This window comes from Chenopodium album, chromosome 15 (genome assembly GCF_948465745.1).
Source record: "Chenopodium album chromosome 15, dcCheAlbu1.1, whole genome shotgun sequence".
Lineage (NCBI taxonomy): Eukaryota > Viridiplantae > Streptophyta > Magnoliopsida > Caryophyllales > Amaranthaceae > Chenopodium > Chenopodium album.
The window spans coordinates 116,376-142,536 of record NC_137848.1 but is presented as its reverse complement, the minus strand read 5'-3'; the positions used below and the strand labels follow the sequence as shown (position 1 = coordinate 142,536).

The 26,161-nt window shown below is 35.1% G+C and overlaps 2 protein-coding genes across 2 annotated transcripts; both read left to right on the top strand.

The window, feature by feature from the left end:
• LOC145581448 (uncharacterized) lies at nucleotides 1-1,068 on the top strand. The gene is made up of 2 exons (XM_081638450.1): nucleotides 1-250; nucleotides 342-1,068. The coding sequence occupies exons 1-2, from the start codon at nucleotides 49-51 to the stop codon at nucleotides 950-952; spliced, it is 813 nt and encodes a 270-aa protein (XP_081494576.1). The 5' UTR covers nucleotides 1-48; the 3' UTR covers nucleotides 953-1,068.
• A 3,097-nt stretch (nucleotides 1,069-4,165) lies between these two features.
• Nucleotides 4,166-14,120, top strand: LOC145581447 (protein BRICK 1-like). The gene is made up of 3 exons (XM_081638449.1): nucleotides 4,166-4,276; nucleotides 4,399-4,566; nucleotides 13,797-14,120. The coding sequence occupies exons 2-3, from the start codon at nucleotides 4,434-4,436 to the stop codon at nucleotides 13,916-13,918; spliced, it is 255 nt and encodes an 84-aa protein (XP_081494575.1). The 5' UTR covers nucleotides 4,166-4,276; nucleotides 4,399-4,433; the 3' UTR covers nucleotides 13,919-14,120.
• Nucleotides 14,121-26,161: the final 12,041 nt, after the last annotated feature.

The window sequence follows — 26,161 nt, the reverse complement described above, 5'->3', positions numbered from 1 at the left end:
GATTCGACCGAGGAGGCTGCACATTTTCGGTCCCTGATCGACGAAGTCATGGAAAGTGACCCGGCCGTACGTCGAAATGTAACGCGAATCATTGAGGAGGAGCTACATCCAGATCATTCACACCTTGAAGAACCACATATCAACCTTAACACTCGTGGTCGACCGAAAAGAAATAACACCAGGCGTGATCGTAGCTATTTCGAGCATGTGAACCGTCAACACACTCAACGTGGTGGTGACCAAGAACCAGGTAATACTAAAATTCTATATTTAACATAAAAATATGTAAACTTAGTACTTGTAGCTTTACTAATAATTTATCTTTTAATTTTGTGTTGTAGATCCAAGTGACATTAGTCAATGCAGGTATTTGAACTTGCTTCCAGCCCCAATGTTGCCGTACATTTCGTCTTGGAAGGATGTCATTGGTGATGGGAACTGTGGCTTTCGTTGTGTCGCCGACTTCTTCTTTGGCGATCAAAATAAGTGGTATGACGCTCGGGAAACAATAGCGAACGAGGTCGCTGGTCATCCTGATTTGTACGAACGAATTTACGGGCTTGGACGACTTTGGATGAACGTGGAGCGTATTCGATGGGATGGTGGGGCTGTCGGGGAGCGGCATTGGATGGTTACAATTCAAGATTTATTTCCTATTGCTACGTGGTTCAACGCAAGGGTGATTTGTCTCGGAGTAGGCCTAGTACCAACTTGCTACTACCCATGCATCACAGTCTTACCGCTTAGGGCACGCAACGGGGTTCGGTCACCGACTCGAGAGTTTGTGATTGCTACAGTTGGTGGATCACATTTTATTCGTCTTGACCTTGTACCTGATTCACCACTCCCGCCGATCGCCGGTTGGTGGACGGAACACCACGAGGATAGTGTCAATGGATGGGATCAAGCATATCAATTGAGAAGGGACATGTGGGATGCATTAGTTAGGTAGTTTGTAATGTACATTCACTAACTTTGAACATTTGTAAGAAAATTTTATATGTATTTGCTTTTAATCTAACATGATATGCAACAAAACATCAAATATAAAATAAAATAAGTGTCCAGTTTATACATTACATTTTTAAAAATAAAATACAAATAAGTTCATAACATAATAAAAATAAAACCATCACTAACTAAACATCTAATCAAAATAATCTAAAGTCCCATTTTTGACTTCCAATCAAATACAAGTTGCTCAGTCATTGTTCGAGTCTCACTTGACATTTCAGGATACTCAGCTAGTGCTCTTTGGTGAATCTCCATGGACCGACCCATCCACTGCAAATAAAACAATAACATATTATAACACAAAAATTAATAGAAGTCATTGTTAATATAATAATAAGCATTAATACTTACGTAATTAGTCCGCTCAGGCAGGTTGCTTGTAACTCCTGGACCTGGAGATACCCGCGGGTGAGAAAACCTGTACAGCCACTGCATGTAACCGGGCGCAACCGAAGGAGCTGCAGCACTAAGCCTGGGTAGGGCACCTAAAACAACACTTTGAGATACCCCAGGGACAAACCGGTTCCACATCACAGCTGTCATCTCAGTCGGGAAGTCTACCCGATACATCTTCAAGTTAGTCGGCCTCTTGGCCTTCTCTGGCCTGATGATCTCGCGGGGAATGCCTTGCACGAAACCAAGCTGGCGGACCACTCTATCAGGCATGTACGGCTCAATGATGTTACGATACTGGATGCAGCCAATGAATAAAGTGGGGGGCACTCGTAATGCAGGATCAGCTCCGTACGGTAGCCAGTTCACCTCACGGTCAGTAAGCGCATCAATTCTAGTACGAAAAGCTAACAGGCGCTCCAGGTTCTTGCTAGGACATCCCGCTCCTACATCCCAAGCAGACGCACGAGGCATTTGAAGGTCCCGGGTCAAGGTACCCTGCTGTGGCCGAAAGCACGGAAAGTACTCGTAAATCCACGCTTGCAGAAGCGTGAGACAACCAGCAATCGAATCAGCACCTTTCCGTGATGCCGTGCCCAGTTGCCGATACAAGTAGGCCAGTGCAGCTGTTCCCCAAGCATACTCGTTAATAGGGACATCCGTGTGACATAGCTCGTGGAGGAAGGAAGGATGCGTACGGTTACCACTCTTGTCTACAAACAGTGTACCTCCAAGCACTAACCACAAGTATGCATCAAGCTGCTCACTAAAATCCCGGTCGACCGCCAATGTCGACTCAAAAATCTTATCAGTCAACACCCCACTACCCTGCCAAATGGTCTTTGTGCCGCAAACCTCAGACAGATCATCTGGAGTCATATCCATGGTGACCGAGCACTCGTCCCGTAACACGTCCGTGCTAGGAGTAGTGGACACCATATTGCCTGCAACCCGTAACCCAAGTATGTTGTACACGTCGTGCAGCAAGATCGTAATCTCCCCAAATGGCATGTGAAAGGTGTTCGTATCTGGCTGCCACCTCTCAACAAAAGCAGAAATCAACGGCCAATCAAGTCTCTTAAACATCAGGCCGGGCAAGTGAGACAACCAACTAGCATCAATCTCCGCAATGTCCTCCACAGATTGACGGCCTCGCCAAGTACACAAGTCAGAACATAACTTTGTCCTACTCAAACAGCGTAAAACACTACGCTCCTGCTCCATCCAGATATACCGTGCCACGTGACCGCCAAAACTAGGGATAACTGACCCATCCTCAGGCCCACCCGGCATCGGTTCCTGCACTAACCATGCCTCTGCAGAGCTGGAAGTAGGCTGACTCGACCCACTACCAACAAATCTCCCAAACTGACCCCTATATACCATATGGAAATCCTGAGGGTCCTGTTCTTCATCCCGGTCACCAGCATGACTACCCGAACATTCGTCTTCCTCGTCAGATATGGGTGCTCCACTTGCAGAGTACAAGGGCCGACTACTACCAGACTGTTGGTCTCTCGACCAACCACTAGTAGACCCGTATTGCTGCTGCTCGGGCTGAACCGGTGAAGATCGAGATGTCTGTCTCCTAACAGACGCATTCAGACGTCGTGATATTGCATGTCGAGCACCAGAACCCTCGATCTACATAAAATTAAAAAATAATCTGATTTTAGTAATAACAATAACCATAATAACCATAATAACAATAACAACGATAATAATAACAACAACAAAAATAATAATAATAATAATAACAATAATAACAATAATAATAATAATAATAATAATAATAATAATAATATCAACAATAATAATAACAACAACAATAATAATAATACTAACCATAACACTTCAAAATAACAACAAAAATAACAAAATCCAAAAAAAAAAAAAAAACAAATTAACAACAACAACAATAACCTTAACATTAATAATAAAAACCTAATATCAACAAAATAATAAAAATTATCATATTTTTTAAAATATAATAAGCACAATAATAACAACAACAATAATAATAATACCAACAATAATCACCATAACACTTCAAAATAACAAAAAAAAAACAAAATCCGAAAAAAAAAAATAAAATTAACAATTTTATTAACGGGCCAAAAAAAAAAAAAAAAAAAATTGGAACTTCCGCCCAAAATTTCCGGAAGTTCCTTGGAGGATCCGCCTGGAATTTCCGGATCCTCCATGGAACATCCGGAAATTCTGGGCGGATGTCACACTTCCGCCCAGAATTTCCGGATGTTCCATGGAGGATCCGGAAATTCCAGGCGGATCCTCCATGGAACTTCCGGAAATTTTGGGCGGAAGTTCCTGGGATCCGAAAATAAAAAAAAAAAAATTACCTCGTCTCCACCATCGCCGCCGCCGCCGCCTACGCCCCTGCCACCAGCGCCGCCGAAGGTCCTCCCTCCGAATCTCAGCCTAATCCGCCTCGAATCACCCATTTTCTTTTGTGTTTATGATGATTGTTGTTTTTTTTAAAAAATTAAGAACAATTTTGGAATTTTTTTTTTTTAAAAAAAAAAATTGTTTTAGAGAGTTAGAGAGTAAGAGAGTTTGAGAGTAAGAGAGTTAGAGAGAGAAGTAAAGAAGTGAGAAATGTTGGTCGGGAAGGAAAAAACCGTATTTATATATTAGGGGTAAAATTGGAATTTCAAGAAAAAAAGGGAGCGTTACCCGGTAAAATGGGAGCGACAAATAACAACACTCTTATTTTTTTAAAAAAATAATTAAAAAAAAAAAAAAAACTTCCCTTCAAGGAAATGCAAAGAAAACCAGTCAACTTTTGGAAGCAACCAACTTTCTCTTGTAGACTCGTCTCCACTCTCCAATTCATTAACCAATTCAAAAGGTAACCATCTTCTCCTTTGATTCTTCATTATCTACGCTTCATTTTGATAACCTTCATTGCAATAATTGTTTACAGTCATAGATCACTAAGAAAATAGGGTTTCCATTGATGATTTTAAGCAGTTTAATTCCAAATTGAGCTTTTAATTGGGGAAAATATGGCGAAGGCTGGAGGAATCACAAACGCAGTGAATGTAGGAATTGCAGTGCAAGCTGATTGGGAAAATCGAGAATTCATTTCTCATATTTCCCTCAACATTCGTCGTCTTTTCGATTTTCTTGTCCAATTTGGTAATTTCTTTGTTCTTCCATTGATTTGATCTTGTTATTTTTCTATTATAATTCTTTTAATAGTTTTGTAATGAATGTTTATTTAGATGGGTATTTTAAATGTCTTCAGAAAAAAGATGGGTATTTTAAATTGAAGATATTGTGTTTGGAAAATTGTCTGAATACCATTTTGTTGCCTAATTAAGTTATTTCGCCTAACTGATGTCTGAAACTGGATTTGTACCAGTAGTTTGTCGTTTCGTCTGCTATTGTGTTGGAAATTTCTTTCTATGGATTAGTTGAGGAGGTAGGACTTTGTTGTGATGAATAAAATTCCTTGATTTTATTAGTTTTAGTATGAACAATCTCGTTATATTAGGTTGTTTGGATCGATGTTGTTCTTGTTTCAAGGTTTGTTTGCCTTAGCTTCAAGCGATTGATCACACCATGGTCCATAGGAATACTATCCCAAAGTTTCAAAGCAAGGTGATTCTGCTGAGCAAGAAGAGTAAAGGTGCTAATATGTAACAAAGGAAGAGTTTTGATTCCAGTGACAGAAACCAATATATAGAGGGGTGGGGAGATAGTTGTTGGAAATGTGAGGGGAAGAATATATGAATTGAGATTCTTTATATAGGATATTATGGGAATTTGTGTAGGGTTTTAGGCACTTTAAGCGGAATTTTATGAATCTCATTCATACGCACCAAAACAATATCTCATGCATATACAAATAAAGGATCACATAATAGTTTAGAATTAACCTTTGAAGCGTGAATCCTCTTAGCAATCTTCTTCTCTAGGGGAGATAAAGAGCCTCAAACGTGACTTCTCTATTCGGTCCACCAGCTTGAATCAATGCTCCACCAATGCTAGTTGGACGGGAAAATCCTTTACCTTTCTTGGAATAGAGAACCAGTTTTGAGAGAAAATGTGGAGAGGAAAAAGTCACGTAGTTTTTAGAAAACTGAATACTGTATATATTATTTTCTAAAACCTCTGATTAATATAATCACATTATCATTAATTAGGTTAGGGTTTCCTCTCCCCTTTTCCCTTCTTGGCCGGTCACCTTAAGGCCCACTTTGGGCTTCGGGTTTCTTTATTGATCCAAACCTAATGTGTGACCTTTTAGGATCCGTTTAGTGGGCTTGGGTTTGTTACTCACTAACCCAAAGTTCTATAGCATTCTCTAGCAAGACGTATAGATGACCCAAATAAACGAATTACTATCTCCATAATACGATCCATAATTATACTTAGTAATTGCACTAGAGTTGAGGACACATTTCCTTCCCACTTGTCTGAGACAAGTGTGCAATGTTCAAATTCTTTAAGTCTCTTAGTGTCTTTTAAATTATTTCTTGAAATCCGAGTTTGAATTGCTAAGCAAATGATCATCTTATGATCCATTTGAGCACGACAATGCATTTTCAATTCTTACTCTTCAAGAGGCCAAGATGCCCAACCTATCTAATATAGGAAGACCTATTCAATCTTGTGACAACCAAAACTCCCACTCAACTTTTAGCACGCACAACCCGAGTGTTGCCTTTATAGTCCCCTTTTACGGCATAACGTTTGACAACATCAAAGTTACACTAATCATCGAGCTAAGTAGCGTTCCACTCATGTCTATGGAATCCACTAATATAATTGCGAAGTTTTAGAACTTCTAAGTAGGTCTGTTCGATCATGTATCAACTATACATATCCATATGACTGACTAGGCATCTCCATGTTCCCATAGCCCATGAAACGGTGCTATCAATCAATCTTATATGCTAATCCTTTTATTAAGTCGTTTATGTCCAATTTAACAACTCAGATTAGGAACTTAAATATTTTATGATTTCAGTTCACTTATGGGGTTTCATTCATCAAATCACGTATTTGACAAGCCCATTAAATTCAATAAAATATACTAGACATTTTATTTAATACTAAACCAAAATTAAATAAGAGAAAGACTTCACACCATATAAACATAAATTAGCAAAATCATGTCTCTAAATTGTAACAAGTTTCTCTAAACATAAAACAATCTAAAGCCATTCTAACACTTGCTTCAAACCTATAGCCCTAGCATGACTTTCATGCTTGGGTTGAGGTAGAGGTTTAGTGAGTGGATTAGCAACATTCTCATCCGTGTGAACTTTGCAGATCTTGACATCATTCCTGTCTACAATCTCGCGAGTGAGGTAATATTTCCTCATTAAATGCTTGGATTTGTTGTTCGATCTTGGTATTTTTGCTTGTGCAATAGCTCCATTATTATCACTAAACAACTTAATCCCTTCCAGAACATTAGGTGCGATGCCTAACTCTGTTAGGAACTTCTTTATCCAAACAGCTTCCTTAGCTGCTTCAACCGCCGCTAAATATTCTGATTTTGTCATAGAGTCTGCTATAGTGCCTTGCTTTGAACTCTTCCAGCCCACTGCTCTTCCATTCAGACAAATGTACCCTGATTGTGAGCGATAATGAGCTTGCATCAGTATAACCTTTAACAACCAACTTATCTACTCCATAGACCAAAAAATTCCTCTAGTCCTTCTCGGTACTTGAGGATGCTCTTAACTGCAGTCCAGTGTGGAACCTGCTACATAAGCTCGGTCAGTGCATATCATGGCATACATGATAGAACCTATAGCCGAGGCGTAAGGTATGCTACTCATTCGCATCAACTCATCAGGCTATGCAACATCTGGTCACATCTGGTCGAGTGCATATCATGGCATACATGATAGAACCTATAGCCGAGGTGTAAGGTATGCTACTCGTTCGCTTCATCTCATCAGGCTTTGTTGGGCAATGACTCTTGCTAAGCGAAATACCATGTGACATGGGAATGAATCCTCTCTTAGAGTTTTCCATGCTGAACCTCCCAAGAACCTTATCGATATAAGTCGCTTGGTTTAGTCCAATCATCCTTTGAGACCTATCTCTATGGATTTTGATTCCCAATATGTACTTAGCTTCTCCAAGGTTTTTCATGGGAAAACAACTTCCCAACAATTCCTTTCTTGATTGACTCAAGCATTGGTATGTCATTTCCCATGAGCAGTATGTCATCTACATACAAAACCAAGAAGACTAAACTACTTCCACTAAATTTCTTTTAGACACAAGATTCTTCTTCATTCCTGAGAAAACCAAATGCCTCATCAAATCGAAGATTCTAGCTCCGGGATGCTTCCTTCAATCCATAAATGGATCTATCTTTGAAGCTTGCAAACTTTTCTGGGATTTTCTTGATCCTTAAAACCCTAAAGTTGTGTATGTACTCATCCTCCATCAAGAACCCATTCAAGAAGGCGGTTTTGATAGTCATCTGCCAAATTTCATAATCGTAATGTGCAACAATCGCCAAAAGTATCCGAATCGATTTAAGCTTTGCCACTGGAGAAAAGGTTTCATCATAGTCTATACCATGAATTTGCTTGAATCCTTTTGCAACCAGTCTTGCTTTATAGATATAGACGTTTCCATTTTTGTCTGTTTTTATTTTGAACACCCACTTGCATCCAATGGGTTTGACCCCATCAAGCAAGTCGACTAGGGTCCAAACTTTATTCTGCGACATAGAGTACAGTTCGGATTTCATGGCCTCAAGCCATTTCTGGGCTCGTCAAAGCTTGTCTGTAGGTAGTAGGTTTTGAATTAGATTCAAGTGGAACGATAGGAGTTTTGCTTAATGAATTAGCTAACTCCGACGCTTGACTTGTCATAGCAGAGTCATTCGCCCTCGCCTCTGATAGTAAACGTTTTATCTGATTTGGGTGCAAGTTTGTGTGACAGTAAACGTGTTACATAGACCTCACAACCCCAAATTTTAAGAAAACATAAGTTTGGAACTTTTACATTCCACATCTCATATGGAGTCTTTTCTACAGCCTTTGACAGGCTTTTATTTAGTGTGTGTGCAGCAGTTTCTAGAGCATATCCCCAAAAAGAAATTGGAAGGTCAGCAAGACTCATCATTGATCGAACCATATCTATTAAAGTTCGATTCCTCCTTTCAGACACACCGTTCAACTGTGGTGTCCTTGGCGGAGTCGACTGTAAAACTATTCCACAATCCTTTATATGATTATCGAATTCTTAGGTCAAATATTTGCCACCACGATCGGATTGTAATGCTTTTATTGTTTTACCAAGTTGATTTTGTACCTCATTTTGGAACTTTAAACTTTTCAAATGATTCCGACTTATGCTTCATTAAGTAGACATACTTATATCGACCTAAATCATCACCGAAAGTAATGAAGTAACTAAAACCCACCTCTTGCCTTTGAACTCATAGGCCCACAAACATCCATATGTATGAGTGCCAAGAGGTCATTGGCTCTTTCACCTTTTCCCGTAAAAGGTGATTTTGTCATTTTCCCCATTAAGCACGATTCACATACATCAAAAGATTCATAATCGAATGATGTAAGGCTTCAATCCTTTTGTAACTTTTGGATGCGCTTTTGGTTTATTTGACCCATCCGCAATGCCATAGATATGTTGGGTTTATATCATTTGACTTCTGTTTCTTGCTATCTATGTTATAGACTTGTACGGTCCTATCAAGCACATATAAACTATTAATCAATTTCGCACTAGCATAGAACACGTTGTAAGAAATGGAACAACATTTGTTCTTAATCTCAAAACAAAAACCTTCATTATCCAAACTGAAACAAAAATAATGTTCTTAGTAAATGATGCAACGAAATAACAATTATTAAGTTCTAAAATTAATCCACACAGTAAATGTAGATTATAACTTCCGACGACAAGTGCAACAACTCTTGCTCTTGCTCCATTTCCGACGCGAAGCTCTATCTCGCCCTTTGCTAGTTTTCTACTTCTTTTTAGTCCCTGCACATCATTAACTATGTGAGAACCACAACCGGTATCGAATACCCACAAAGAAGTAGAAGTCGAATTGATTTCTATAACATAAATACCTGAAGTGGAAGCACCTGACTTCTTGTCCTCAAGTATCCGGGGCAGTTTCTCTTCCAGTGACCTATTTTCTCACAATAGAAACATTTGCTTTCCGCAACAACTTTTTGCTTAGCGGTCGGCTTAGGCTTTTCAGAAATAGTGACAACTTGCCTTTCTTGCCCCCTTCTTTTTGAAACCCTTTTCCTTTTGAACTATCAAAACCTCTTTCTTTGGTTCTTTGGAAATGTTCTTTTCAGCATTGACTAGCATCCCATGCAATTCAGTCAAAGTCTTTTCAGACTCATTCATGTTGAAAGTCATCTTGAACTGATTAAAGCTATCAGGCAATGAGTGGAGAATGATATCGGTAGCCAACTGTTCGCTATAAGGGAATCCTAGACGTTCCATGTTTTCAAAAAGACCCACTATTTTGAAAGCATGTTGGCGAACGCCAGTTTCCATCTTACATTCCAAAATCTCCTCATTAGTCTCATACCTCTCAATCCTGGCCTGTTTCTGAAACATGGCCTTAAGCTCTTACATAATGTTGGCGAACGCCTGTTTCTGAAACATGGCCTTAAGCTCTTACATAATGGTGTAAGCATCCTTGGTCTCAAACCTCTTTTGGAGGTCCGGTTCTATAACTGCCACCATCAAGCAAAAGATTGGAGTAGACCTTTCATTAGCCTGCCTAGCACGACATTTGTCAGCTTGAGATGATTCATCGGTCACTACTGGAAGTGGGTTTTCTAAGACATCCTCTTTACCCTTCGACCTTAAAACAAGTCTTAGGGTCCTTTCTCAATTGATGAAGTTTTCTCCGTTCAGCCTATCCTTCTCAAGGAAGGGACGGATGTTGAAAACCGAGTTGTTATGAGACATGTTATCTAGAGACAGAAAAAGGCAAAGTTCAATTTATGTTTATAAAAGCACCTAAAACATGCATTGGTTTCTAGGTTACTTAAGCACTCTATTCAACTTTAATGTCCCAATTTGAATAAGTGATTCCAAGGTCCTATCAACATGCAGCGTTAAGCAGACGGAGGCCGTTTCTTTAAGTTACATTTTCAAGGTAAGTAAACTCTTCACTAATTACAACATTTGTAATTCTTGGTTAGACTAAAAAAACATCTCATGCTTAACTATCCCTTTGCTTCAAAATCCAAAACGCTTTTGATGATTTTATTGAGGTTAACCAAATTAAGTGTGCAAAATTCGCGATTTCACCTCACCTTCCAAAATTAATAACAATACCCTGCTGAGGCATGACCTATTACTATTAATTAAGGGTTAATAAGTACTTTGTATTTGGAAAAACAAACCTCAATATTAGCTGTACCTAAGTTCATTATGTTGGTATTAATTAGTGAACTCTAGCGCATTGATAACACACATACAATAAACTTATAAGCATTTTAAGAATAATAATAAAAATGCAAAATTAAATATGAGCTAGTATGGCCCCTAATCCTAAGAACTAAGCTTGATTGGGCACCTCCTTGGACTTTTCATGGATCTCCATCCACCTTTGTCATGGGCCTTCTCATCTTGGGCTCTTTTTTGGATTAATTAAGTATTTAAATAATTAAACTAATTCCTAATTAAAATAAATTAGAAAAATACTTAACGATACACATATCGTATTTAAATTACAAAAATACATAACGATACGCAGATCGTATTTATAATTTAAATCATGGGCCATACTAGTCATTTATAGCAATAATATATCATATATATGAAAATTGCCACATAATAATATCACATATTATACTCGCCAATAATCAAAATATCAAATATTCTTAATTATGTCAAGTGCATAAATCAATTAATTAGGAAATCCTAGAAAATAAATCATATTTAAATTACTGAAATCCTAACCGCCTAAAACGATTATATCCTAAAAATTAAGTTAACCAACTAATTTTAATTAGATTAAAAAATCAAATTAGGTAATTATCTTATAATCAAGTCAAACAACCTTAATTGGAATTGCTCAAAATCCTCCCAAAAATCAGTTTTGCAATATTATCCAAAATTAAAACAAAATCGAATCAATATTAATTAATTAAAATCAATTTTTTTTTTTTTTTTTGAAAAACAGAGGGCTGTGTGACTGAGCACACTGCCAGCCACGTCACAGCCACTGCAGGAGCCAGGCCGGAGCTCAGCCGGCCGCTGCAGCCAGGCAGTCTCCCAGCCACAGCAGCGCTTGGCTGGCGCGCCAGGCAGCAGCCAGCACACCAACCAGTAGGTGCAGTGGCTGGAACCGTGCAACAGTTGCACGTTTCAGCCACTGCCCCTCCCCGAACTCCGCCCTGCTGCCCTACGCCCAACCTGACCACCAGAGCAGCCATCGTGGCCCACCAGGTGGTTCTGCCACCCAGCCGTGGCTGCTCCCACTAAACCGATTAAACCCCCCCCCCCCCCCCCCTTTTTTTTGAGTAAATTAATTCTACAACTCTTGTAAAATCAATTAATTGGTCTAAATAAAATTAAACACAAACTCTTTATGCCTAATTCAGAAAATTAATTTAAAATCTCTATTTTAATTAATTTAGGGCTTTTCATATAAAATAATTCCCAATTCATATAAAACTATTTTTATATGAATTAATTAATCATACCTAAACCAATTATAAATATGAAAAATAGATTAAATTACATGAATTCAACATTTAAAAAATCGAAAAATTAGGGTTCATAACCATCAAAGATTCGAAAATTTAATTAGGGCTTTTAGGTTTAGAGGCTATTTGAGCAATTAAGTTCACAATTTAATCAATTCCAATCAATTAAAATCATATTTTAATAAGGTTATTCAATCCATAATTTAATTCCTCCCCTTAATTGAATTAAAATTAGCCTAATTCACATCAAAATAATCATATTATCGTGACCAATAAATTATATGCAAGGGGCTAACTGATACAACTGCAGGGTTTTAGGTACTCTAAGCGGAATTTCATGAATCTCATTCATACGCACCTAAACAGGATTTCATGCATATACAAATAAAGGATCACATAATAGTTTAAATACCTTTGAAGCATGAATCCTCTTAGCAATCTTCTTCTCTAGAGGAGATAAAGAGCCTCAAACGTGACTCCTCTATTCGATCCACCGGCTTGAATCAATTCTGCACCAATGTTAGTTGGATGGGAAAATCCTTCACCTTTCTTGGAGAAGAGAACCGGTTTAGAGAGAAAATATGGAGAGGAAAAAGTTACGTAGTTTTTAGAAAACTGAATACTGTATATTTTATTTTCTAAAACCTCTAATTAATATAATCACATTATCATTAGGTTAGGGTTTCCTCTCCCCTTTTCCCTTCTTGGCCGGTCACCTTAAGGCCTCACTTTGGGCTTTAGGTTTCTTTATTGATCCAAACCTAATGTGTGACCTTGTAGGATCTGTTTAGGTGGGCTTTGGGTTTGTTACTCACTTACCCAAAGTTCTATAGCATTCTCTAGCAAGACGTATAGACGACCAAATAAACGAATTACTATCTCCATAATACGATCCATAATTATACTTAGTAATTGCACTAGAGTCGAGGACACATTTCCTTCAATTTGTTCTTCCATGTTCCAAGGCTTGTTATATTTGAGTCTTCATGATTGCAGAGGTAGTTTTTTTGGATTTTTAGAATATTACGTGCTATGTGCATGTCAATATTCATTTCATGAGTGGTTTTTATGAAGACATTTCAAAGTTCAAACTAAGCAATTCTGATCCGCAATGAGGAGATTAGGGTAAACCAGGACTAGTGATGATAAGAGTCTGAGTGGTATTTACATATCTTCGTGGCTAAATGGAATAAGTGTCAAAACTGTTAATTAGTTGTGTATGCATAGATTTGGATTCATGTTCATGAATGGTGAATACTTGGTGGTGTTGCTATATGAGTTTAATACAGGCCTTTGTTCTGTTAACAAAACATCCTTTGCAGTTTGCACTTTGTCTTGGCCGCTTCTATACATAGTTTCACTTGAGGTAATATATTGGCCAAAGAGAATTCTTGTTGACCTGATAGTTACGAGTAATATTTTATGACAAGAGATGCATATACGAAGTACTTGAGCTAATCTTGATGATTCAGGCCTCATAAACCTTTTTTTATTTTCTACTAGTTCTGGCAGTTTCCTCTGCATGTTCAATTCCTTATGCTTCTAGAGTCTAGAAGAGGAACCTTATGTTGAGATTATATTTTCTGGTGTATAGTATACCTGATTATGGCCTGATGAGTGACTTTACTTTTAGAGTTCAAATTGAGCTGGTTTGACTAGTTTTCACGTGATTTATTTTTTCAGAGGCTACAACAAAGTATAAACTATCAGCACTGAATGAGAAGCTTGACACACTAGAGCGACGTCTTGAACTGCTTGAAGTCCAAGTGAGTACTGCATCAGCCAACCCTTCTGTTTTCAAGTGATTAATCTAGGAAAGAGTTCATCTTAGAATGCCTACTTAGCTGCTATGATTGCTATATAGATGGAAAACTATATATCCTTGTATCTTCCCTGCCATAAATTCTCATTAGGTGTGTGGTTACCGTGATAAATTTCATAATGCTCGATTTCTTCTGTGAATCATTTATTCTCTCATCAGTAACCATTGACTACATTCAGCATAAACGATCATTGAAAGTGGAAAAATGTCGCATGCTTACTCCCCTTTCATCTCTTTTGCTGCACTATCTTTATATCTTGATCTACAATGCCTGCTTTTGCTGAGGCGGTAAGGCATCAGCAACATTGTCCTTGTGTATACATTGATTTAATTTAGAAAATTGGTGATTAGAATCATCTTTCATATAGGGCTTCCCAATTCCATCATATAGGACTTAATTTTAGCATTTATTAACTATCACTCGTTTAAGGGTGGAAACATCATTAAACTCTTACAAGGTCTGGAACAACACTTATTCGAAGGAAAATGAGGTATTGAACTTTTATAGAGCTAGATAACAATCAAATTCCTTTTAGGGGCCCAAACTTTGGATATAGGTCATTAGTTTCACTAAGTTAAAAGAAAACAAGACTGGAATAGTGATTAAGGTGTTGGAGTTTAATGCATGAGCTCAAGTCCTAACAAATAACTCTTGGCTAAGTCGTAAATATTTACATGAGTATAAAATACCATCAAATAGATACTACCATTAATTGTTGTAGTTATATAAATATTTTGCTAATGGTACAAATAAGTATGTAAATTTTGTACATCAAATGTTTTATCACTGTGAGATATAATAGTATGACTAAAACAATCTATAATGTAATGGTATAATATACATGCATAATAGTGCACAAAAAGTACTACCGTAATTATAAAAGTACCATTATAGATGTTAAATTACTATTTTACCCTTCTATTTGCAAAGAAAAAATATAGGCACTACGCAATTCGATGGACAACTACTATCTCCCTCTCCACCCCAATATTCTCTATTTTCATTACCATCAAATTAATTTCCAAAATTCTCAATAAATAAATAAACCATTTTCTTGTATTCCCCCTAGGGAGGGTTTCTCGTTTCTTTTTAGGTTTCTTTCTTAAGTGGGTTTTCCTAGCCTCCGTAGTTTCCCTTTATTTTAAATATATTTTTTAAAAAGGTTTTCCTTCACTCTTTCCCTCCCCCCCCCCCCTTCTTTTTTTCATCTGGATCATCTCTTTTCTTCATAATCTTAGTTTTGAACCTTTGGTGAGTTTGCTGGTGGTAAGCCAAAAAAAAAAAAAAAAAAAAAATTTAAATAACTGCTTTTAATAAATCGATTTTATCCTTTTGATACGATGTTTTCTCTTTTGTGGTTTATTGCTATTTGTTCGATTGGTGAGGATTGAAAATCTAGAGTTTTATAATCACCGTTAGTATTTGGAGGACCATATGAGTGGTTTCGCCCAAACGACTATGCTCAATGGATTGCAAGCCTAATTAGTGCTAGATGAAGTTTTTTGTTAAGACAATTGTTGATCGAATCTTTGATGCAATTTGTTCGAAAGTGTTTTGTACTTTTGTTGATTTTTAAAATTTTTTTAGGAATTGTTTGTAAGTGACGTTTGACAATTTTTAATTAATGAAATCCTGTATCTTCTTGTAAAAAAATAAATAAATAAAAAAAAATCTTTAATCCCAAACTTAATTTCGTTAATCGTTTTCTAGTTAAATATTTGACTTCTACACTTTGACCAGTTTTTGTGATTTATAATTACGACAAAACATTATCATGTGGGATCTTGTTTGAATCGTCCTCGTGTAAATTATATTAATATCCACTTTTTAATTTATTTACAATGTTGGTATTAGATATATTAATTGTTAAAATTGTGCATTAGCAAACGTGATAAAAAAAAGATTAAAAAAAAAAAAAACAACACACACACACACAAAAAATTGTGTTTTACAACCAAAACTTTCAAATTTTTATTTTACCACCAAAAAATTCTAAAAATTTGTTTTTATAGCACCCGCAGTCATGAAAACCGTTAAATATAGCAGTTTAAAAAAAAAAATATTCTTCGATTTTTGTGCTAAAAACATGTTCCTTAGAGGTTTGAGGGTCATTTTTGCTCATTGGGACCGATTTGAGGTCATAATTGACAAAATAAATTGCAAGTGCCTTGTTTTGCGCAATAAATATATTTTTAGTAGTAAAAACGAGACATCTGTGATCTTTTTTGTCAATTCCGGCCTCAAATCTGAAATTTTCTTTATGGAGGTGGATGTACCATGCTTGGTACATCCACATTTTTGATAAAAGGCGGAATGAATATATAGTTGTTTTGTAAAGAACATATAACTGTTTTACAAAGAACATTTATGTTCTTTTTTTACATCTAAAGAACATCCATAATATTAATAAAGAACATGATAATATTATGTAATGAACATCATTTATATTCACCCACCATAATCTAAAGATAAAATTTAAAGAACATTTCATAGTAAATAATGAATATTATGTCACAAATAAAAACACATTATACTCACAATCAAATAACACGGAGATAAAGAATATTATTTAACAGTGTGTTTTTTTTATAAAATAGTGTCATGTTCTTTGTTATTAATAGTTTTATGTTATTTTTATCTCTTATGTTCTTTTATCACGTTCATTACACTTTAACAATATGTTCTTTTTACTTCAGATATATATTCTTTACAATTGTATACCATGTTCTTTTCACTTTAATTAGATGTTCTTTTCACTTTAACTAAATGTTCTTTACATTTTTATACAATGTTCTTTCCGCTTTTTTTTTTTTTTTGAACGGATGTACCATGCACATGGTACATCCGCCTCCATAAACCACTGATTGTCTCAAATCGGGCCCATAAGACAAAAATGACCCTAAAAATCCTTAGAGAGCATGTCTTTGTCACAAAAATCGAAGAATTTATTTAAATTTTGTTAAATTTAATTTTTTTTACGGCAGGTAGTGAATAACTTTTTTTTTTTTTTTAATTGTAAAGTAAAGCTTTGAGAAGTTTTGGTCGTAAATATATTTTATTGATTTTTTTTTTTTTTTTTTTTTTTTTTTTTTTTTTGAGGTAAAAATTATAATTTTCTATAAGAAATATGCCAACTGAAAAATACATAGGTAGCATAATGTATCAAAGTTTTTATTTAATAATTTGTATTTAAGTTACATATTCCCTCCGTTTTTTTAATTGCAACATTGATGATTATAGATCGATTTATTCGAAACTCGGGCTCTTGACGAGGAAAAATCATATAAATGATCTTTTTGTAAAACGAGCCTTAATAAATGAGCAGGATCTTAACAGATATATGAACTACTTATGTGAGGAATTATAAGTGTTTATAATCAAGAAATAAAATACAAGTATAAGAAAATAATTTAGGGCTTTTGGACAATTAAGAAAAACAAGCATAAATAGGTTTGTTGTTTTGATGCTAATTTGAGAATATGTAAATATTACAGAGTATTGATTATTTATAGCCTTAATTTTAGATTGTAATATACAAAGTATAAAATATATACTCCATATATTGGAGCTTGAACAAGCTATAAACGAGCTTATAAACTAATACAAATGAGTATATGAACAAGATATTAACTAACAAGCCCAAATGAGTCGAACACATAGTTCTTCGAGCTATGCTCGCTTGCCAAACAAGATTGTTCGAGCTCATTTATTTCTTAACAAACAGGCTTTGACCGAGCTTGTTTATGAATGCACCTGTGCATTGACATTGACATCCCTATGTCACAGTGCTGTTATGTGTTCCTAAATCAAAGTTAACTGGAGTATTTTTTGTCATGATGGCTCGTCCCTACCTTGTTGGTCTTCTCCAAAAATACGTAGTATTGTGATCTAGATAGCCATAGTATCACATACACTATTGCTACACGCATAATGTATGTTGTCCTCATGTCATGCTTTTTCCGTTTTGGACCATGGCCCAAGTGAAATCTTTTTCTATTTCCTCAAGACAAGTCCAAGTGAAAGCAAGAGCTTGCATTCTAACCATGGCTATTCTATTATAAAATTAAATTTTTATACAGGTATGAAGAGGAAAGGTGGTACATCAGCGAATTTCTTCGACCATCCAAAGAAGAAGCATAATTTTAGTTTATTTATTTGTATTTCTAAATTGAAGTGGTGTAGTAGTGGTTGTTTCTTGTGTAAGGCTACTCAAAATCTAACAAGTATCGCTAGAAATGAGAAATAGTCTTATTTCGTATATGCTTTCTCCGTTGTGAAAAAAAGAAAAAAAGGGTATAATGACGGTAGACTTGTTGCACCGGCAATCTACCATATAATAAGTTGGTGTAAAAGAATTAAAATCTAGGAAAAAATGTTGACTTAAGTTATAATGAGATTTCATAATAAAAACCTTAATTAATTGATTTAGTCAAATGTCCATTGCTTCTTTCTTCTTTTTTTTTTGTGATCCAGCTGGTTTCCTCAAGTTCTAATTCATAAAGTTTGTGTTGGTTCAACTTATCTTCTTTTCTTACTATTCCTTAATTTTACTTTCTACTTGTATATCATAGTTTAGTAGTTGGTGTTTGTGTTGCTGACTTGAATGCATATTAAAGTACACTTTCTTTTTAGCATGCTTTAATGTTAACTAATTTTCATGGATGATCTATTAAGACCATTGTCGGTGAGCTAGATTCTCTTCACAAGACACAAGCATGTATGACTAAGCAGTCATTTTCAATTCTATACTATTTAGGGCTGCAAATGAGCCGATACATTTGTAAACAACTCGCGAACAAGCTCGGTCAAAGCTTGTTTATTAAGTATTGAACGAGCCTGAACAAAAATATGAGGCTCGTTAAGTAAACGAGCCCAACTTGAACACCTTCGTGCTCGGCTCGTTAATGTTCACAAACACTTGTTCATATCTCGTTAAAAACTCGTATATATGATCGTTCATATGTTCATTTATAACTCGTTCAAGCTCGAAACAATTAATTTCACTGTTTTAATTATTCTTAAAATAGTACAATTTTAATATGGAACCAAATCAGTTATAATCAATTATCGTATATAATCAAATTAGCCATGTTAATAATACGGAGTATCATATAAAATTAAAATATATGGAGTATTATTTTTAAGAAAGTGAATAGTATATTTGCTCAAATTTCTCATTTATAATATCAAATACTTATTACTGACTATCTTGTTGTTATGATGATTATCATCAAACGACTTTTCTGATTGGAGTATACTTATAATTTTTCAAAGTTGATTAATATTAGCTTGATTGAGCTCGTTCACATTAGACCTTGTTCAAGCTCAAGCTCAAATCACAAACGAACGAGCTCAAGCCGAGCTCGAACAAGGCAAAACCTTAATGAACAAAGCTCGAACACAAAATTATGAAGCTCGTTCAAGCTCGAGCATGTTTGAACACTTGAAATCTTTATCAAGCTTAACTCGAACTAGTAAAAACTCGACTCGGCTCGGATCGTTTGCAGCCCTAATACTATTACACTGCCTAAAAAATTCTTAATTATTAATTTTTAGTAAGAGTGAATGCTAATAAGAGTAAAGTTATTTTTAACTTGAAATAGACAGAACAATACGTAATAATAAGTTTTAACAAGTATAAATAATTTAAGTTTAGTAGTAAAAAAACAATTTGAATTCGGCAAAAATACTTAATTTCAATTAAATAAGTTTAATTCAGTAAGAACTATTCTCTTCACCTTATTTTTACATAACTAAACATATTTTAGCTGAAATTAACTTATTTTACTCAGTTGAAGAGCTAAACTTATTTTAGTAATTATTATTAATTTGAGGTGAAAAGAACAATGTTTTTTTGCTGCTCTCTAATCTAACCTAAAAGTTTTATTTTCCTAAAAAAATCAAAAAAATTTAAATAAGGCAAAACTATTTATGAATTGTTTTTTACTTTAATGTTAGATTCCAAATATTCTTCTTTTCTTATTTTATGTGATTGATTCCATATGAGACTATCATATTGAAACGCAGGGAGTAGAAATTAACATGTAAATATGTAATATTGTGTGTTATCTCTACTATCCCTAATTATGAGAAAGTGTATGTTTCCAATGTAGATATAATACAGTACTTCCTCCATTCCTTTTTTATATTCCTCATTTTCTTTTTGGGTATTTCAAAATTACATTTCTACTTTCCTTTTTTAGTAAGTATATTTTTACCAAATATCCCAAATTATCCCTATTTTTCTGTTTTGTAATTAATGCTTTTTCTATTTTCTCACTCTTATTTTCTAATTCTCACTCTTATTTTCAAAATCCATGTGCATCAATTTAGATGAATATGATTGGTCCTTTTTTTCCACCAAAAAATGGTATTAGTCCTTTTTTTTTCAAAGGATTGATGACATGTGCAGCATTAAATATTATTCTATCTTTGTTTTACTCAAAAACATCAATTAATGTCCTGTAATTCGCATTGTACTTTGTTTTATTGCTCTTTGTTTTATTTCAAATTCCTTAATTTTCGTGTAATTTTACAAATAGAAATGTAAAAAAAGGGATTGAGGGAGTAGTACAATTAAAATTATAATAAATAATGAAAACATTACATAGTGAGCATGAGAGAATCTTTGTGTATATTTCCAAAGAGAGGAAGAAAAAAATATTTTAAAAAAAATAAAACATTTGTGAGGTTTTGGGCGGCATTCTAACTTTCTAGGGGGTTGGTTATTAAAAAATACTCCCTCCATTTCATAATGTTAGTCTCATATGGAATCAATCACATAAAATAAGAAAAGAAATATATTTGAAATCTAACATTAAAGTACAACATAATTCATAATTAGTTTACCTTATTTAACTTTTTAAAATTTTTTATTAGGAAAGCACAAGTTATAATTGCATAATTTAAGGTAAAGATTTCCTTACTTAGAGTAATGTCATCAATCCACAACTTATTAATTCCAAAAAAAAATCAAGTTATAAATGAAATATATTCAATATGGGTATATCTTTTTGAAACGCCCAAAATAGTATATGGGACTAACATTATGAAACGGAGGGAGTAAATAGATAAATAAATAAATTCTCTAATTTAGTATAGAGCTATTATTAACGGACCATCTCAACTAAAACTTAAGCTGATAATTATGGCTCAGTTATATAATTTATACTTTATCACGCCCCTTCACACAATAGCCCGTAGGGCTTGAAATGTGGATGGAGCATGGGCCCTTCTCATGCCGACTCTGATATCATGTCAATGGATCATCTTAATCAAAAGGTTAAGCTGGTGGCTGAAGCCCAAGAATATATTTTATACTCTATCAAAGTAAAGTTTAAATTGATGGTTGAAATCCAAGAATATATTACTATTGCTTTCCTTTTTCTTTTCACCACATAGTAAATTACTGTATATTCGGTTTTTAAAAACCTTTGTCTAATACTTCCTCCTTTTTTTTTTAATATTATTGCGCCATATAGGTTGGGCACAATACGTTTGGTGGAGGGAAAAAGGAAGTGAGAGAAAGTTAAAACTACAAATTTGTCCATATGATGTAAACATAAACTAAATAATAAGTGTGAAAAAGTAAGGGTATGTTGGTTAACTGAAATGTGAACAGAGATGTTTTTTGTCCATATATGAAATTGTGCAATATTTACGAAACTTCCTAAAAATACAAGTGATGCAATATTAAAATAACAGAGGAAGTATTGTGTATCACTCCTCTCATGATCTCCACCTATTCTCACTACTACTTACTTTATTATTTCTTTTATCTCGCACTCATAACCTTTTAATAAACTATTAATCTCGGTATCTTTTTTTACAAATTTTTAATACTTCAATTACCCCATTTATCTCTTATTTTATTTTATGGTATTCAAGCTATCTCCTTCAATTTTTACTCAACATTGGAGGATACATCATACTTTAGATTCATACAAAAGTGATATGGAGTACTAGCTATGTTATACTGTAGATCAATGCATAAAATTTTACAACATTAGTGAAACTGCTTTGAATGTCAAATATGTTCTCCGAAAATCTTACTTAAAAATCTTGTCTCTAGATTGTCCGTTGAAAGAATTGACGACGATGTTAAAAAAGAAACGACATTATGAGCGTGTGAGGTGTGACAGTGTGACATACTCCGTATCATAGAATCTCATAATAAAGGACGACCACAAAGCTGGTAGGAATTAGCGCCAAATATAACTCAAAAGTACAATATCAGTATATCACCGACTTTTGGCCTTTTAGGTGTAAAAGGGAGATGAATGTGAATTCGGGTAACCCGCTAGAGTCTGGGTTGACTCATGCCAGGTCGAAGCTTTTCGAATCGGGTATGTTCGGATCAAGATTACCCTTTTAACTCGCTTCGATTAGGGGTTTTGGGACGTGTCAATATTGCGTCAAAATATGTCGAGTCAGTTTTTGTGTTTGAGTCAAGTTAATTTCATATCAATTCATGTTAGGAAAATGTGTTAAAAATCATCTTATAAAAACCAAATTTTGTTGAAAACCATCTTATAAATTTTTATTTTGTTAAAACACACTTGTTTTAAAAATTTTTTTGTCAAGGCACACCTGTTTTAAAATTTTTTTGTTAATCCCACCATTTCTTCGGGTTTTGACTAATTACTTACATTTTCGACATTGACTAACATGTGCATTTCACGTGACCCACTTAACTCTACTTTTCTTTTATTTTTCCCTCCATTCATTCACTCTTCGTCAATCCTCTTCATCATACTTTAGTTTTTATAGTCTTTTATATAATGGAAAATTTGTCAAAAATAAGTAAATACTTGCTCAATCTTCCTAAAATAAGCAAAACTATTGATTAACCCAAAATAAGTTGACTATTAGGAGGAATTTTCTTTAAATAGGTAAGATGACCTACAAGCTTCTCAACATGTCACTTTTAATTTTAATTTTTATTAAAAACTTATTATTTTAATTAATGAAAAAAAAACCCACCCCTACCAGAGTACTGCTTCCACCGGCCGCCACCCTCGCTCACCCCCTGCCAGAGTGCCAACACATCACCGTAGGACTGCCCCTGTCTCCTCCTCCCACTGCCAACCCCTTCCCACCACCACCTATCTCTCCTTCTCCTTCTTCTTCCCCCAGGCCCCAACGCAACCTGACTACATTCTCACTCCACATCGCACATAGCAGCACCTAAATTGCCACCAATGCCTAGCCAACGTTGCAGCAACGAACGCCGTCAACAATCAAAACCACCCGCATCGCATAACTATCCTCCATCAGCCCACAAATCACACTTTTCTACCGTGCTAACACCAAGCCAGCACCGTCAATTGCATATTCAACACAGCAATTACTCTTATCACTAACATTAAACCACCGTAATCATCCATGAAATCAGAAAGGGAAAGGGGAAGCGGTTGCTCTGTGACAGAAAGAGAGGGGGCAGAGAGGATTCGGTAGTGGTGGGGGAAGGAGAGGGAGTGATCTTTTGTGGTTAGGGAAGGAGAGGGAGAAGGAGAGATGGGTGGTGGTGGGAAGGGGGCACCGATGGGAGGAGGAAACGCCGGTGGGGGAGTGGATGTTGGCAGGGGCAGTTGTCTGCGGAGGAGGGTAAGGGTTTTTTTTTTTTTTTAATTAATTGGAATAATAATAATAATAATAATAATAATATTATTATTAATTAAAATAATTAACATTAATAATTAATTAAAATTTTAAAATGGACTAATCATATTGTAACACGTGGCAAAACCAACCAAATAACCGGTTAACTTTAAAGTCAACAGGTCATTACTCATTTTCGGAAGATATCCTATAAAAGTCGATTTATTTTGAGTTAATCATAAGGTTTGCTTATTTTGGGAAGACCGGACAAAGGTTTGTTTATTTTTGACAAATTTTCCTTATATAATTGCACGGAAATATAAGTGACGAAGGCGGAATGAATGAAGGGAAAAGGGGGGAAAATAATAGAAAAGTGGGGTTAAGTAGTCACGTGAGGTGCACATGTTAATCAACGCCGCAAATGTCAATCGATATTTGAAATCTGAAAAGTGGTGGGATTCAACAAAAAAAAATTTAAAACAGGTGTGCTTTGACAAAAAAAAATTTATAAGATGGTTTTCAACAAAATTTGGTTTTTATAAGATGGTTTTCAACAAATTTTCCTTCATGTTAGGTTCGGAGAAATTTGTATCTAGTTTGAAACGGGTTTAATTGAGTTCATTTCAGCTCTGATGACTTTGGGTCGATTGGATTGATTATAGTTGGGCTGATTTTGGTTCGGTTATAATCGGTTTAGTTAGATTAGAATTAGATTGATTCAATATTATGTTAATTTCAATTTAGATCATTTTCATGTTTGGTTGTTTTGGATCAGTTGACCAAATTCAATATTCAAATAAAGTCGTCATTTTAAAACTAAAGTAGTTATTGAGTTATTACCTTATTATTAGGTCACTATTAAATCATTCATGTTTCATTTTTCTTATCATACCATTAACACTTGTATTAGTTTTCTCATTACATTAGTTCTTGTATAAGTTTTATCTGTAAGCCAAATTAAAGTCTCAAATTATCAACGAATTATCATTGCTATGTAAATAAGATGGTAAGTAATGAGCCAATGATAGATTCATAGATGGTAGCCACATATGGTCGGGTTACATCTAAGTAATTAGAAAGTTTTAAGATTTATGAAATATAGAATTACATGAATCGAAGTAATTATGTTTAAGTGAGAAAAAAAAAATCAATAATAGGTTGACTTTAAAATTATGTTTGGTTTGAAATCAAGTCGGGTTAAATTCGAGTCAAAACAAAAAAAGATTGAATCGGATATTTGTCAGGTTAATTTTGAGTCGGTTTAAAAATCGGGTCAAACTGGTGTTTGTTTAAAATCAAGTCGAGTCAAATCGGTGTCAGGTTGAATTCAAGTCGAGTCAAATTAAATCGGTATCGGATTAAATTTAGATCAGGTTAAATGCAAATACAAGTTGAGTTCAAATTGAATTTGGGTCCTGAATTTCGCAAATCAAACATATCGGTTACAATTCAAAACAAATCTTTTTTCAAGTCGTGTTAGTTTTGACACCTATAGGTGTAATATAACACATGTTAGGTAATGTTTAATGCATCTTAATTAAGTATCTTACTTCCTTTAATTTGTTTAAATTGTATTTAAAAAAATTGTATCAAAAGTTAAAATTGGTTGATTATTTGAATGGAGGAAGTATAAGCAAATGTTACTATATAATATAAGATGTTATATCTTTATCTAACTACTTCCTCTTTTTTTTGTACCTCCTCCGTTAAATGTTAAGTGCAACAAAGGAGGTGTGTACGGAACCCAAGACAAAACTTTTTATACAAAATAACTGAAAAATAAGGACAGTAATTAAGGAGAAAGGGTGGATAATTAATCCAACTAGAAAACCTAAAAGTCTAGCACCACCACCCACAAATGCACCACCACCTTTTGAAACCCACGCCCCCCAGAACCACCACCCACAAAACCCGTGCCACAATCACCACCCATGAAACCCACACTACCCAGTATCACCACCCATGAAACCCACGAACCCATATATAGACCCACGCCACCCAACGAACCACCAAGACCCATGCGATAGAGAATAAAACATATTCCTAGGCTAGGAATATGTTTTATACTCTATCACTCCCCTTTACATCAAAGGCCCTTTGTGCTTGAAATGCGGTTGCAGCATGGGCCCTCCACATACCCTACGCGAAATATTCCACTTGAAAGTGGGGGGTAGATTAGATTCAAACCCGTGACATTTGTATCATGCTGGCTCCGATACCATGTTATTTGGAAATACTCAGTCAAAAGCTAATTACAGCTTGTTTACCGGAATGCAAGGAAACTCCACAACTGCAGTCTTGGTGTATGTTGATGATTTGCTCAAAACTAGTAACATCAAGGAAGAAATTCAATACTCAAGACAATGTTGGCTTCTCACTTTCACATGAAAAATCTTGGGTCTCTTAGGTATTTTCTGGGATTAGAAATTAATCACACTAATAAGGGAATTTTCATATCCCAAGAGAAATACACAACTGACTAGCTGAAAGAGGAAGGGTTGTTGAATGTTAAACCCTTGAAGCTTCCCATTGATGCTCACTTGCAGCTCTCTACTGATAAAGGAACACCTCTTCCCAATCCATCTATATATCAGCAATTGTTAGGAAAGCTGATTTATCTGACAA